Raw genomic sequence first — 13,490 nt, 5'->3', positions numbered from 1 at the left:
TTACGACAACGACTACAGTGCGATTGTAAAGAAACTAAGACCGCGGCCATGATTTTTTTTTTTTTTGTTGGTTGCGAAATGCCGCGTACTGGACGTCCCCGATCTACCACGAGGTTTTCTGCGTACGCACGGCTGCGGCTCCATTAACGCACGTCGCCGCGCAAAAGTTCAGCTTGATAAATCGCATCCTTTGCGCGGCGATGTTCTTACGCAGGCTTTACGCACGCCTGATAAATGAGTTTATCTGCCCTTGCATCTTTTACAGAGATCAGCAGCGCCACTCGCCAATCAGATACTTGGGATGTACTGTTTAAAATGAATTTGCAAAAATAAATTTAAATAAAAATAACATTTTGTATTAATTTAATAAAATTAAATAAAAAATGTTCTATAAAACATTTCTAATGAATTTCTAAAGAACTAGAGAATCTTTAGGACCCACGTCCTATAGAATTTCTATAGAAACATTTTTGTTCTGTAGAAATTCTATAGAAAATCACAGCAAAAGTTCTATAGAATTCCTATAGATTTCTATAGAATTTCTATAGATTTCTATAGAATTTCTATCAAAAATTTTTAGCTGGGTGCTATAATTTCCGACCTATAAGCCGCGACTTTTTTCCACACGCTTTCAACCCCGCGGCTAAAGCGGTGATGCGGCTAATTTGTGCATTTTTTTTCTAACGGCCAAAAGGAAAAGGTAAGAGTGAGACCGGTGAAATATATGAGCCGAGGAAGTGACTTTTACCGGTCCGGCCCAGTTAGCGCTGCGCTAGCATTAGCGTCTCAGTCATTTTTACCAGTATGGTTTTTTTTTTTTTTTTTTTTTTTTTTTTGAACCGGCCCTGTTATCACATCGCTAGCGTTAGCGTTAGATAGACACGAGAAGGTGAATTTCCAAGTTCTGGGTGCTTTTTTTGTGTGTGCGTGTTTCAAACTTATTGTTACATTTTACTATTATTTCATTTGAAAGCAAGCAAATCCAATAATGCACTGACAAAAAGCAGAGGTATTCATTCATTTCCGATGAATTATGTTCTCCGTCAGCGTTCATTAAACGTGCATTGCGGTTTAGTCTCTGCTGCGAACATAATGCCTCCGTTTTACACAATATGTATTATTCTCAAAAGTCCTAAGCCACTACACGGGTTTGGCGCTCGATGAACCCTATCTCACTGACCTAGAGACTGGTGATTGGTCAAGTTGTCTCCTCGGTGTCTCCGGGAGACTCGCCTGGTCGCCTGGGCGTCACACGGAAATCGATTTCACTGGAGACTTTTGGAGACTCGCATACCATTGAGAGGAAAATAAAAAGATCACCATTGCTTATTGTCGCAAAACAATAATCAATCATCAGCAAAATGTTTGTGGACATGGCTACTTATTTAAAAAAAAAATAAAGAAAGAAAAAATTTCACGTTATAACGTAATTCATTTCACGTTGTATTGTGAAACTTTCATGTCATAACATGATATGCTCTACATTATAACATGCAACATTTCATGTCATAATGGGAACTGAATTATGTTGGAACATGAAATGATTCACGTTATAACGTGTAATTTACCACATTATGAAGTGAAACTAATGTTATAACATGAAACATCCACATTACAATGTGATATCATGTTATAACATGATATGCTCTACATTATAACATGAAATGTTTCATGTCATAATAGGAAATGAATTATGTTTTAACATGAAATGACGTAACGTGTAGAAACATGTTATAACATGAAACATCCACATTATAACTTGAAACACATCACATTATAACATGATATGCACCACATTATAACATGAAACGTTTCATGTTATAATGGGAAATGAATTATGTTTTAACATGAAATGATTCACGTTATAACGTGTAATTTACCACATTATGACGTGAAACATGTTATAGCATAAAACATCCACATTATGAAGTGAAACATGTTATAACATGAAACATGCACATTATAACGTGATGCACATTACGTTCTAACATGATATGCTCTATGTTATAACAGGAAATGTTTCATGTTATAATTGGAAATGAATTATGTTATAACGTGAAATGATTCACGTTATAACACGTAATTCACCACATTATGAAGTGAAACATATCATGTTATAACATGAAATATCCACATTATAACGTGAAACATATCACGTTGCAACGTGATAGCAACCTTTTTTTTGAGCGTGGTGTGGCAGCAATACGCTTCCGTACTGCAGTACAGTTGTACTTTACTGCAGACTGCAACGACTGTAATATATTGCCAAAGGATTAGCTTCTGTGACAGTGTCACTCAACCAATATGGAACAGTACGGCGCCCGTCGCGTTGCTATCGCTGGCGGCTTTTCGACTCGGTAGTAGCTTAGCAGCAGCCCAGACTGGAAGTCCCACACCATAAAATAATCTCATTTTTCTAGCTCAGTGAGCCAATCGCCTTCTGGCTGGATGCCCACAAAAATGAAGTACGAGCCCTCACAGAGCGATCGTTCCTCCCCGCACGTGCACGCGCGCACAGACTCGGCTCCATCACTCCGGCGTACCCTGGACCCCGAAACGTTGCGATTCAAAACATGCAGCGCCTGCTTCACGGTGGCTTCTCTCTCGTGTTTTGCAGACGGGAAGGTGGAGGTGACGAAGGAGAGCCTGAAGCTGTGCACCATGGGCCCGGGGAAGGTGTTCGGAGAGCTGGCCATTCTCTACAACTGCACCAGGACCGCGACTGTCAAAAGTGAGTCTCTCGTGGCATCTGGGTGGCAAACGAAATACCGTACGCCCTCCTGCTGTGGTCCACAAGATAAAATACAAAACGAGGACTCGAACGTATCACAGCTGCCTTTACTTGATTGAGGGCGGATTTACACTGGACGCCTCAAGTCACACAATTCCGCCAATTTCCTCTCAATCGAGTCACTGCGGCATGAGCAGAAGCCCCCCCCCCAAGGAATGGTTATCTTCATATCAAAATTTGGCTTCCTCCAAATGTGTAAAAATAAATACATCCGAGATGCAGCTGGTATTGGACGTATGCCGACGCGAGCCCAGCGTAAACACGCAGATGCAAACTCGACGTCATCGAAATCCGATGAATCCCCGTTTCTCTCAAGGGGGGCGGGGGGGATGGTTTCCAGACCCACTGACAATAGGCGGAAATATGCGATACAAAAAGACCGTATCGTCTTTTTTTGGGTCCTCGTTTAACCCCATCACGTACGTATCTTATTTAAGGACGTTTTCCACAAAGATTAAGGAAATAAACGTTTCAAAATTTCTGAAAGGTGTTCCTTTTTAATAACTGGAAAACAAAAACGTAAAAAAAAAAAAAGAATAAAACATATTTAACCACCAAACAGTTGAATTAAATCAGGGGAGCCCAGACTTTTTTTTTTTTTTTTTTTTACCCCATGATCTACTTTTCAAGCAGCCACCATCTCGCGAGTGTTAACATTAACCGTTTTAAGGTTAATGTTATGTTGTCTCCTATATTTAAAATACAGAATTCGCTTTTTATGCACTGTATTGTCTGCGCTTTCATTCTGGATCAGGTTGCACCAAGGTGGAATTTTCAAATGACACACCATCTCATCCTGCACTTTCGACTTTGGTGTCACACCAGACCTTTCCCAATCGGAAAAGAGAAAATCTCGTCCACTTTTTCTTCGATTATTCACATACTCCGACAGTCATTGCATCTTAAAACAACAGCATTTCTTTTTTTTTTTCAGCTTTCTCCATTAATATTGAACGTAAACACAAGCAGCACGTCTAGCTCGTCTTTGCTCTACATTGCCCAGACTGTGTTGCTAACTAAAGCAGCGGCGGTGGACGCATTAATGGGCTGCGTAAGTACTGTAACATTTGGAGTTATTATGAGTGTACGTGGGGAGGGGTGTACGGTAAACGAGGAAAAAGAGAGCGTGGCGGAGCAGCGGTCGTTGTTAGAGAAAGTTTCGTGTGCTGCCTAAAAGAAACCAGTGGCTTCTTCTTTTCATTTTTTACAGTACTTATGTGAATTCTGCCATTTGGATGTAACAACCAGTCATCCCTCACTCATTGAATCACATCACAAAATGCCACAAACTAAAAAGGTGGATGTTATATTTTCCATTTGCATTGGATTATTATTTTTTTGGCACGGAATGCAGAATATCTGCGAGACTGCACACGCGCGCAGTTCCGAGGGAACATTTTTTACTACTTCATTACTAAATATACGAGATTCCGTTAACTCAACGCAACGTAATGCTAACATCGAATGCCGTCGACGAGCTAGCGGAAGCTAGAAAGAAAAGCAGCGCCTACAAAGCGATCATCTAACAATACCCGCAGTCATGTATTTGTCCCGCGGTGTAAATTCAGTCGACGTGGTGCCTTTTTGCTAGCACTTGTTAGAAGGCAAGGCAAGTTTTTTCAGGGTCACTCGTTCCTTTCTTCCCCGCCGGCCAGTCACGGAGTTAGCATGTGACAGCAACATTGAGTCACACAGATGGAAATGAGCCCAAAAAAAAACAACAACAACAAAAAAAACGACTACTAGTGCGACAATATTGGTTGGTACTAGAGTTACTGATAGTGTAGTGGTTTACTCCCCTGACTGGTGCAGGGAGTGTTGGTTCCACGTGTGCTCATCCGTCGTTAGTGTTGTCACGATCTGATCAAAAATTTTCAGCTGATGGAGATCATCCATCCATCCATCCATTTTCTTTGCCGCTTATCCTCACGAGGGTGGCGGGGTACACCCTGAATTGGTCGCCAGCCAATCGCAGGGCACATGGAGAGAGACAAACAGCCACACCCACAATCACACCTAGGGGCAATTTAGAGTGTCCAATTAATATCGCATGTTTTCGGGGTGTGGGAGGAAACCGGGGTGCCCGGAGGAAAGCCACGCAGGCACGGGGAGAACATGCAAAGTCTACGCAGGCGGGGCCGGGATTTGAACCCCGGTCCTCAGAACTGCGAGGCCAAGGCTTTACCAACTGTGACGCCTCAGTTTGATTCATTTTCTAGAATTTTTAAATGTCAGAAAAGTGACAAAATAACCCTAGCGGTACAAATATTTTGCAAAATGGAACTGTAATATCTTTGTTTTGTGTGACTTGTTAAATTCTTCTTCTATCCCCCCCCTGCAAATGTGTAGCTGCTTGCATGTATCGCACGTCACTGCCTCCATGAGGCCAAGGTGTGCAACAGCAGGGACAGCTGTCATTTTCCCTTCATGAATAACATGAAAGCGGACTAAAAAAAAAAGACCAATTTTTAAAATAAATATTTGCTAAATGATACATATTCATTTTATTTTGCGTATTATTTTTTTATTACAAATTTTTTGAATGTATGTTTTATTTGGGCCGCATGGTGGATCAGCTGGTGGAGCATTGGCATCACAGTTCTGAGGTCCCAGGTTCGATCCCGGACCTACCTGTGTGGAGTTTGCATGTTCTCCCCGTGGCTGCGTGGGTTTTCCCCGGGTGGGCACTCCGGCTTCCTCCCACATCCCCAAAAACTAAATTGCCCCAAGGTTTGAATGTGATTGGGATTGGTTGTTGGTTTCTTTGTGCCCTGCGATTGGCTGGCGACCAGTTCGGGGCGCACCCCGCCTCCTGCCTGTTGACAGCTGGGATAGGCTCCAGCACTGACCCTTATGAGGATAAGCAGCAAAGAAAATGGATGGATGGATGGATGGATGTAATCTGATTGGGATTTAGTAGTGGCATATACTTAAAGAAAAAAATGTAATCGGGACATTGCAAGTTTTTTTTGGGTCCCCTGGCGACCAGTCCTGGGTGTACCCCGCCTCCTGCCTGATGACAGCTGGGATAGGCTCCAGCACTGACCCTTATGAGGATAAGCAGCTAAGAAAATGGATGGATGGATGTAATCTGATTGGGATTTAGTAGTGGCATATACTTAAAGAAAAAAATGGAATTGGGACATTGCCAGTTTTTTTGGGTCCCCTGGCGACCAGTCCAGGGTGTACCAAAAGTCATCTGGAACATTCCCCAGCTCGCTCACTACCCTAATGAGGTCAAACTCTAAAGAAACCGGATGGACTGATGTTTTTCATGGCTATATAAGAAGATTAAGTTGTGTTGGCTTGGGCACGTTGACACGCGATCCATCTGTGATCCACAAGTTTTTCTATGTGTGTGTTTGTGTGTGTGTGCGCGCGAGACCCTCTTTTGGAATCTCGGCGGCGAGTAGGTGGTCCGCCAGACGAGCCATTTGAACATTTAGCGGAGGGAGTCGGGCGCGAGCGCAGATGGCCCGCGAGCAAACAGCGTGTCGGGGATGAAGAATACGTGTTTATGCGAGGCAGGAAACGGCTGGAAATGCGTTCCCGGACTGGGGGGTGGGGGGGGGGTAATAAATCCGCACAGAGGTGACGCGAGGGTCCGCTGGCCCGAGAATAGACTTGATGACGACACGTTGGCGGGTGCGTAACTGCCCCGCTGCCGCGGAATGACGTCACGATTCCTTGATACATCAATGGCGAGCGTGCGCGCGCGTGTGTGTGTGTGTGTGTGTGTGTGGGGGGGGGGGGGGGGGATCACTTCATCATTGGATCCTGTGGGATTTGTGACATAACGAGGGGCTTTGTTATACTTTAGATCATCATGATTAATAAAATCATACCCGAACACTCTAGTGTAAATATTTTGACTGTATAAACCACAGGGATAATGTGTTTATCTTTCTCTTTAGTCATGTGTAAAATAGAATCGTGCGAGGTATTATAAATATACAGGATACACAAAGCAATTTGTAGTAGTTATTGCCACTCCTCAGCCGTGTTTTGGGACTCTTGGATGAGCAACTTTAATGATTTATATATAATATCATAAATAACTGGAAAATGCCCGTCGGGATAGAGAAGTCTATGATCGTGGATTTTAGATATTGTTATGATTGGGCACTTCCTACCTCTGAGGTTGCAAAATACAGCGACTCTATACTCGGTTCTCGAACGTCTCCATTCTCGGTTTTCGAGCGAAAATTTCGAGATATTTTTTTTTTTTTTGCTTCCATTTTCGGACAAAAATCGGTACTCGAACGCCTGCGACCAAGCCCGCAAATGACATAACATTATTATTGTGTATAACGCGGACATGGCAAATATCGGTTCGGTTTTCGAGCAAATCGCTTCTCGAACCACCTTCTGGAACGGATTGTGGTCGAGAAATCATAATCATAAATCAGTCCAATCAAATACGAACACGCCTTGGATGTAGAGCTCCATCCGTCCATTTCCTTAGCCGCTTATCCTCACAAGGGTGTGAGTGCTGGAGCCTATCCCGGCTGTCAACGGGCAGTTTAGAGTGTCCAATTAATGTCACATGTTTTTGGGCTTGGAGAAAACCCACGCGACAGAACATGCAAACTCCACACAGGAGGGGCCGGTTTCGAACCCGGGTCCTCAGAACTGTGAGGCCAACGCTTTTACCAGCTGATCCACCGTGCCGCCCAACTATATCATTCTTAGTAATATTATTGCATCTCAAATTTGGACTCCCGAGCCAGATAAAAAAATTCCACCCATCCATTTTATTTGCCGCTTATCCTCACGAGGGTCACGGGGAGTGCCGGAGCCTATCCCAGGTGTCAACGGGCAGGAGGCGGGGTACACCCTGAACTGGTCGCCAGCCAATCGCAGGGCACATAGAGACAAATAGCCACACCCACAATCACACCTACGGGCAATTTAGAGTTGATGTTGAATTGATGTGGGAGGAAACCGGAGGGCTCGGAGAAAACCCACGCAGACACGGGGATAACGTGCAAACTCCACACAGGCGGGGGCGGGTTCGAACCCGGGTCCTCAGAACTGTGAGGCCAACGCTTTCCAGCTGCGACACCGTGCCGCCCTTCTCCGTAGACGTCCGACTAAATATTTGTTTGGTCGCTTGAGAAAGTGAGAACCAGATTTTGGACCGTTGATTTCATACAACGCAGATGCAAAGCAATCCCCGGAAACGGCGCTCGTACAACCAAAGGGGTCAGTTCGGCGCTTACACGGAATGAGAAACGGCGACCGGTTATGGAATTATGACATTATGACGGTTTGTCAAGTCCACGCAATAGCGATGCGAAGCGGTTCTCGGAAACGACGTTAACTGGGTGACTTCATGAGGTCTGGTTTTGGGGAGGCGGGTCAAGCGGAGGTGCGACGGCGTCCACTCGACGGGGTTGCGAGCTCCCCGCCGACCCCTTTCAAAATCTCTCGATCCGTCGCGCTGACCGGGCCAACCCGACGCTTCTCCGCTTCTCCTCCTCCCCGCGAGTGCTGCTATGGCAACAGGTACCCGAGCGGGGGTTGGGGGCGGGGGCGGGGGCGGGGCCGGGGTATTACGCTTCCCGTTCATCTTCCGCTCGGGGACAAAGCGTCTCTCCTTTTGGCGCCTTTGAGGTGTCGATCGATGGGTCATCGAGGGTCTCGGATGGGGGTGGGGCGCGTGGGGGGGGGGCTGCTTTTATACAGTAATATACGAAGGAATTCATTTCGTTTATTGGAATGGGAATGGAAATGTCGGCGTGCTTTAATTGGATCGCTGGTGCAATTTTTAATTCCCGCATGCAAGTTTCATTTGACTTCCAATAACAATGGAATGAATCTCTTGTATTAATAATGCGGAAAAAATCCACTTATTCAGGCAACAGAGAGGACAATAATTTAGCACTCGGATGTGAACGCCGGCGTCACTGACGGTGTAGCGGTACGCACGCCCGCCTTCGGTGCAGGCGGCGTTGGGTCGATTCCCGCTTCCTTGCGACTGACTGGCGACCAGTTCAGGGTGTAGTCTACCTTTCGCCTGAGGTTAGCTGGGATAGGCTGCAGATTTCCTGTCACCCTTGTGAGGATAAGTGGCTTGGGTAATGGATGGATGGATGTGAACGACGCTTAACATAAGACAAAAGTAGGGCATCGCGTTAGACACGGTTCTGGGTTTGAATCTCGGCTCTGGCGTTCCTGTTTGGAGTTTTACGTGTTTTTGTCGCGTGGCTGTGTGGGTATTTCTCCTGGTACTGAAATGGAAAAATCTAAACTGTCCATAGGTGCGAATGTGAAACGTTTCATTGCAAAAACAGCCTTTAAAAAAGATAAGAACAAACTAAAGCGATGATACATAAATTCCTTAATTTTAGTGAAATTAACAGACAGTGGAACGGACAAATTTCACTTTTCAAGACAAGTTCAAACAAGTTCACGTAGCAAAACTTGAAGCACCCCCCCCCCCCACTCCAAATCAATGTCTAAAAACCACGTGCAGAAATCTTTGTTTTCCTCAGTGTGCCCTGCAATTGGCTGGTGACCAGTCATGGATAAACATTTTTTAAAAGTGAATGCCTAGATGGAAAACAAAATTATTCATCCGTCCATTTTCTTTGCCGCTTATGCTCACAAGGGCCGCAGGAAGTGCCGGAGCCTATCCCGGCTGTCAAGGAGGCGGCGTACACCCTGAACTGGTCGCCAGTCAATCGCAGGGCACATGGAGACAAACAGCCGCATTCACAATCACACCTTGGGGCAATTTAGAGTTTCCAATCAATGTTGCATGTTTTTTGCTATGTGGGATGAAACCGGAGTGCCTAACCCGGCGAAAACCCACGCAGGCACGGGGCGAACATGCATACTCCACACCGGCGGGTCCGGGATCGAAGCCGGGACCTCAGAACTGTGAGGCCAACGCTTTACCAGCTGCGCCCCCGTGCCGCTTGGAAACCAGAACTATTAAATATAATTTAAAATCGCCGCACGGCTCAATAGTTTTCACACGTCGCACCCGCGACGTAGACGTTATTACGCTTTCTTTAAAAATAAAAAAAAAATTCATCACGTCGACTCTCTTCTAGCTCTGGGGAGTCATTTAAAAACGACCCCCTCCCCCAAAACAAAAAATTATCCACCTCAGTACATTATGAACATCATCGCACTCCGTCATGTGTCACCCTGGGCACGGCGCCTACAGGCCGTCCACATCGATCAGTCGCCACATAATTATGCGCAACATGAAATGGAGAACGCCAACACCCGCGTGTCTAATCATTTGTTACGACACAAAATATGTATGACAATACCGACAGTCAAAGTCATTGTTTCCATATTTCCTTTCGGGCTTTGCGTTGGATCATTCACGCCAAATCACTTGATCGCATCCGAATGTACCGTTAGGGATTAGGAGCAGCCTTGCGAGGGGATACGGGGGATTATCTGAAATCTCACAAATTTCTCCCATTTGAATCATCATTCGGAAAAATCATTGCGAGCCTGTGAAAAACGGCAGCTGCGGGGATGGAGCTTGCCTGTTGCCATAGCAGCACTTCGGCAAATAATAAAAAGTAAAGTATTAAGCGGCCATCGTCTGAGTCTTCCTACCGAGGACCCGATTGGTCCACAATGGCCGTGCGAGTCAGAACCTGTGGCAAATTATCAATATCAGGATTTACAGTGAAGAAAATATGTATTCGAACAGCCTGGTATATAGATAGACAGACAGACAGACAGACAGACAGACAGACAGACAGACAGACAGACAGACAGACAGACAGATAGATAGATAGATAGATAGATAGATAGATAGATAGATAGATAGATAGAAGATAGATAGATAGATAGATAGATAGATAGATAGATAAGATAGATAGATAGATAGATAGAGAGATAGATAGATAGATAGATAGATAGATAGATTAGATAGATAGATTAGATAGATAGATAGATAGATAGAAAATGATGGATAAAACAATAGATAAAACGATAGATAGAACGATAGGAAAATGCTAGATAAAACGATAGATAGATAGATAGATAGATAGATAGATAGATAAAAACAATAGATAAAACGATAGGAAAATGATAGATAAAACAACAGATAAAACAATAGATAAAACGATAGAACGATAGGAAAATGATAGATAGATAAAACAACAGATAAAACAATAGATAGATCGATAGATAAAAGAATACATACTGTAGATAAAACAATAGATAGATAGATAAAAACAATAGATAAAACGATAGGAAAATGCTAGATAAAACGATAGGAAAATGATAGATAAAACAACAGATAAAACAATAGATAAAACGATAGAACGATAGGAAAATGCTAGATAAAACGATAGATAGATAGATAGATAGATAGATAGATAGATAGATATAGATAGATAGATAGATATAGATAGATATAGATAGATAGATAGGATAGATAGATAGATAGATAGATAGATAGATAGATAGATAGATAGATAGATCCCGGTTAGAAATCATGGGGGGGTCTGAAATTTTCATCATAGGTTTCATCACAATGTATGATTTTTTTTTTTTTTTTTTTTGCAAATAAGTATTTGAACACCTGAGAAAAGCAATGTTAATATTTGCTACAGCCGCCTTTTGTTTGCAATTGCAGAGGTCAAAACGTTTCCTGTAGTTGTTGACCGGGTTCGCACACAGCGACAACGAACGCCTCGTTGCCACCCTGTGAAAAAAGCCGCGCTACGACCCAGCGGGATGTAATTCCAGCTTCAGTCGGCTTTCTGCACATATATTTTCCCCAACTCCAACATATAATAATGTATAAGAAATATGTGCGATGAAAATAGTTTACAGGCCATTGTAGTCAGTGGTATTTGCTTTGCCAGTTTCAGCGCATTCATCGGACATTTTTCATAGCCCTGATTTTTCATCGTTTTGAACATGCTTGATGATTTTATTTATTATATCTTTTAATCAGTGGAACGGTGGGTCAGCTGGGTAAAGCGTTGGGCTCACAGTTCTGGGGACTCGTGTTCGATCCCTGCCCCGCCTGTGTGGAGTTTGTCTGTTCTCCCCCGTGCCTGCGTGGGTTTTCTCCGGGTGGGCACTCCGGTTTCCTCCCACACCCCAAAAACATGCGACATTAATCGGACGCTCTAAATTGCCCCTAGGTGTGATTCTGAGTGCGGCTGTTTGTCTCTCTGTGCCCTGTGATTGGCTGCCAACCAGTTCAGGGTGTACCCCGCCTCCTGCCCGTGGAAAGCTGGGATAGGCTTCAGCACTTCCTGCGACTTTGTGAGGATAAGTGGCTAAGAAAATGGGTGGATGGAATCTGATTGGGATTCAGTAGTGGCACATACTTAAATAAAAAAATGGAATCGGGACATTGCCAGTTTCTATGCCCAGCTGGGATAGGCTCCAGCACTCCCTGCGACCCTCATGAGGATAAGTGGCTAAGTAAATGGAACAATGGATGGATGGATGGATGGATGGATGGATGGAGGGATGTATGGATGGAATCTGATTGGGATGTAATCGGGACATTGCCAGTTTCTATGCCCAGCTGGGATAGGCTCCAGCACTCCCTGGGACCCTCATGAGGATAAGCGGCCAGGAAAATGGATTGATCATTTAATCATTCAAATTTGGCAGGGTTGTTGACAACAGTCTTGTCGTTGCTGCACGTGTCAAAGTCAGAACGCGGACTTTGACGGCTTCCGTGACTTTTTAAATGGACGGTTTTCTGAGCCGCTTATCCTCACAAGGGAGTGCTGAAGCCTATCCCAGCTTTTCACGGGCAGGAGGCGGGGTACACCCTGAACTGGTTGGCAGCCAATCACAGGGCACAGAGAGACAAACAGCCGCACTCACAATCACACCTAGGGGCAATTTAGAGCGTCCAATTAATGTCGCATGTTTTTGGGGTGTGGGAGGAAACCGGAGTGCCCGGAGGAAACGGGGAGAACATGCAAACTCCACACAGGCGGGGTCGGGATTTGAACCTCGGTCCTCAGAACTGTGACGCCAACGCTCTGACAAGTTGGAATTTGTCGATCAAAATTTTTGGAGTGCAGAAAAATGTGCCTTTCCTGTTCAAAATGCTAAAATGTGGAGAGCATCCTAAAAAAAAAAAAAAATCCTGCATGAAATCACGTCACGATGCTTATGGCTCTGTCCTCCTTTTTGATCAACAGGTGGACTAATCCATCTCTGAAGCGGCGCGTGTAATCTTTCCAATAGCAATTAATCACTCGCTTTTGATCACGTCCACTCGCGAATGAGTCATGCCGTTCTCGTCATCGCAAAGGAGTCATGAAGCAGGAAATTGATCAAAAACAGATTGATGACTAAAAAACAAAGCGTGACCGGAATTGTTTTCTTTTGATTTGACGACGAGGTTGAAGTACGCGGACTCATCCGCCTTGAAGAGAAAAGAGACAAATCATAAAAATGTGCAAATCGCCAAATGTTTAATCACCTCATGAGCACGTCGAAAATATTGAATTGAATTGATATATAATTTAAAGTACTTATTAACATTTGAATCATGCCGTCTTTGATTTTACTGCTCTTCGGTCTTGTTCATGGCCACAACTCAACATGCACAGTCTGTAATTTTGGAGATTGATTATTATTATTATTTTTTTTTTATGTTGCTGGCCTTTTTTTTTATTGCACAAGTTCTTTTCATTAGTATAAAATTCACATTTTTTAAAGCTTAAAATTTTAGTTTAAATGA

The 13,490-nt window shown here is 44.0% G+C and overlaps 1 protein-coding gene across 3 annotated transcripts in view; it reads left to right on the top strand.

Annotated features, from left to right (window-relative positions):
* The window catches only part of LOC133509834 (cGMP-dependent protein kinase 1), a 134,687-nt gene that overhangs the window by 56,651 nt on the left and 64,546 nt on the right, over positions 1–13,490 (top strand). For all 3 annotated transcript variants that reach the window (XM_061837239.1, XM_061837238.1, XM_061837237.1), the window contains one exon: positions 2,618–2,731. In XM_061837239.1, coding sequence (XP_061693223.1) covers positions 2,618–2,731 — 114 coding nt within the window. The remainder of the gene's footprint in view (positions 1–2,617; positions 2,732–13,490) is intronic.

The sequence above is a fragment of the Syngnathoides biaculeatus genome, chromosome 12 (assembly GCF_019802595.1).
Source record: "Syngnathoides biaculeatus isolate LvHL_M chromosome 12, ASM1980259v1, whole genome shotgun sequence".
Classification (NCBI taxonomy): domain Eukaryota; kingdom Metazoa; phylum Chordata; class Actinopteri; order Syngnathiformes; family Syngnathidae; genus Syngnathoides; species Syngnathoides biaculeatus.
The sequence above is the reverse complement of the archived record's forward strand: the minus strand, read 5'-3'. Positions and strand labels throughout refer to the sequence as shown.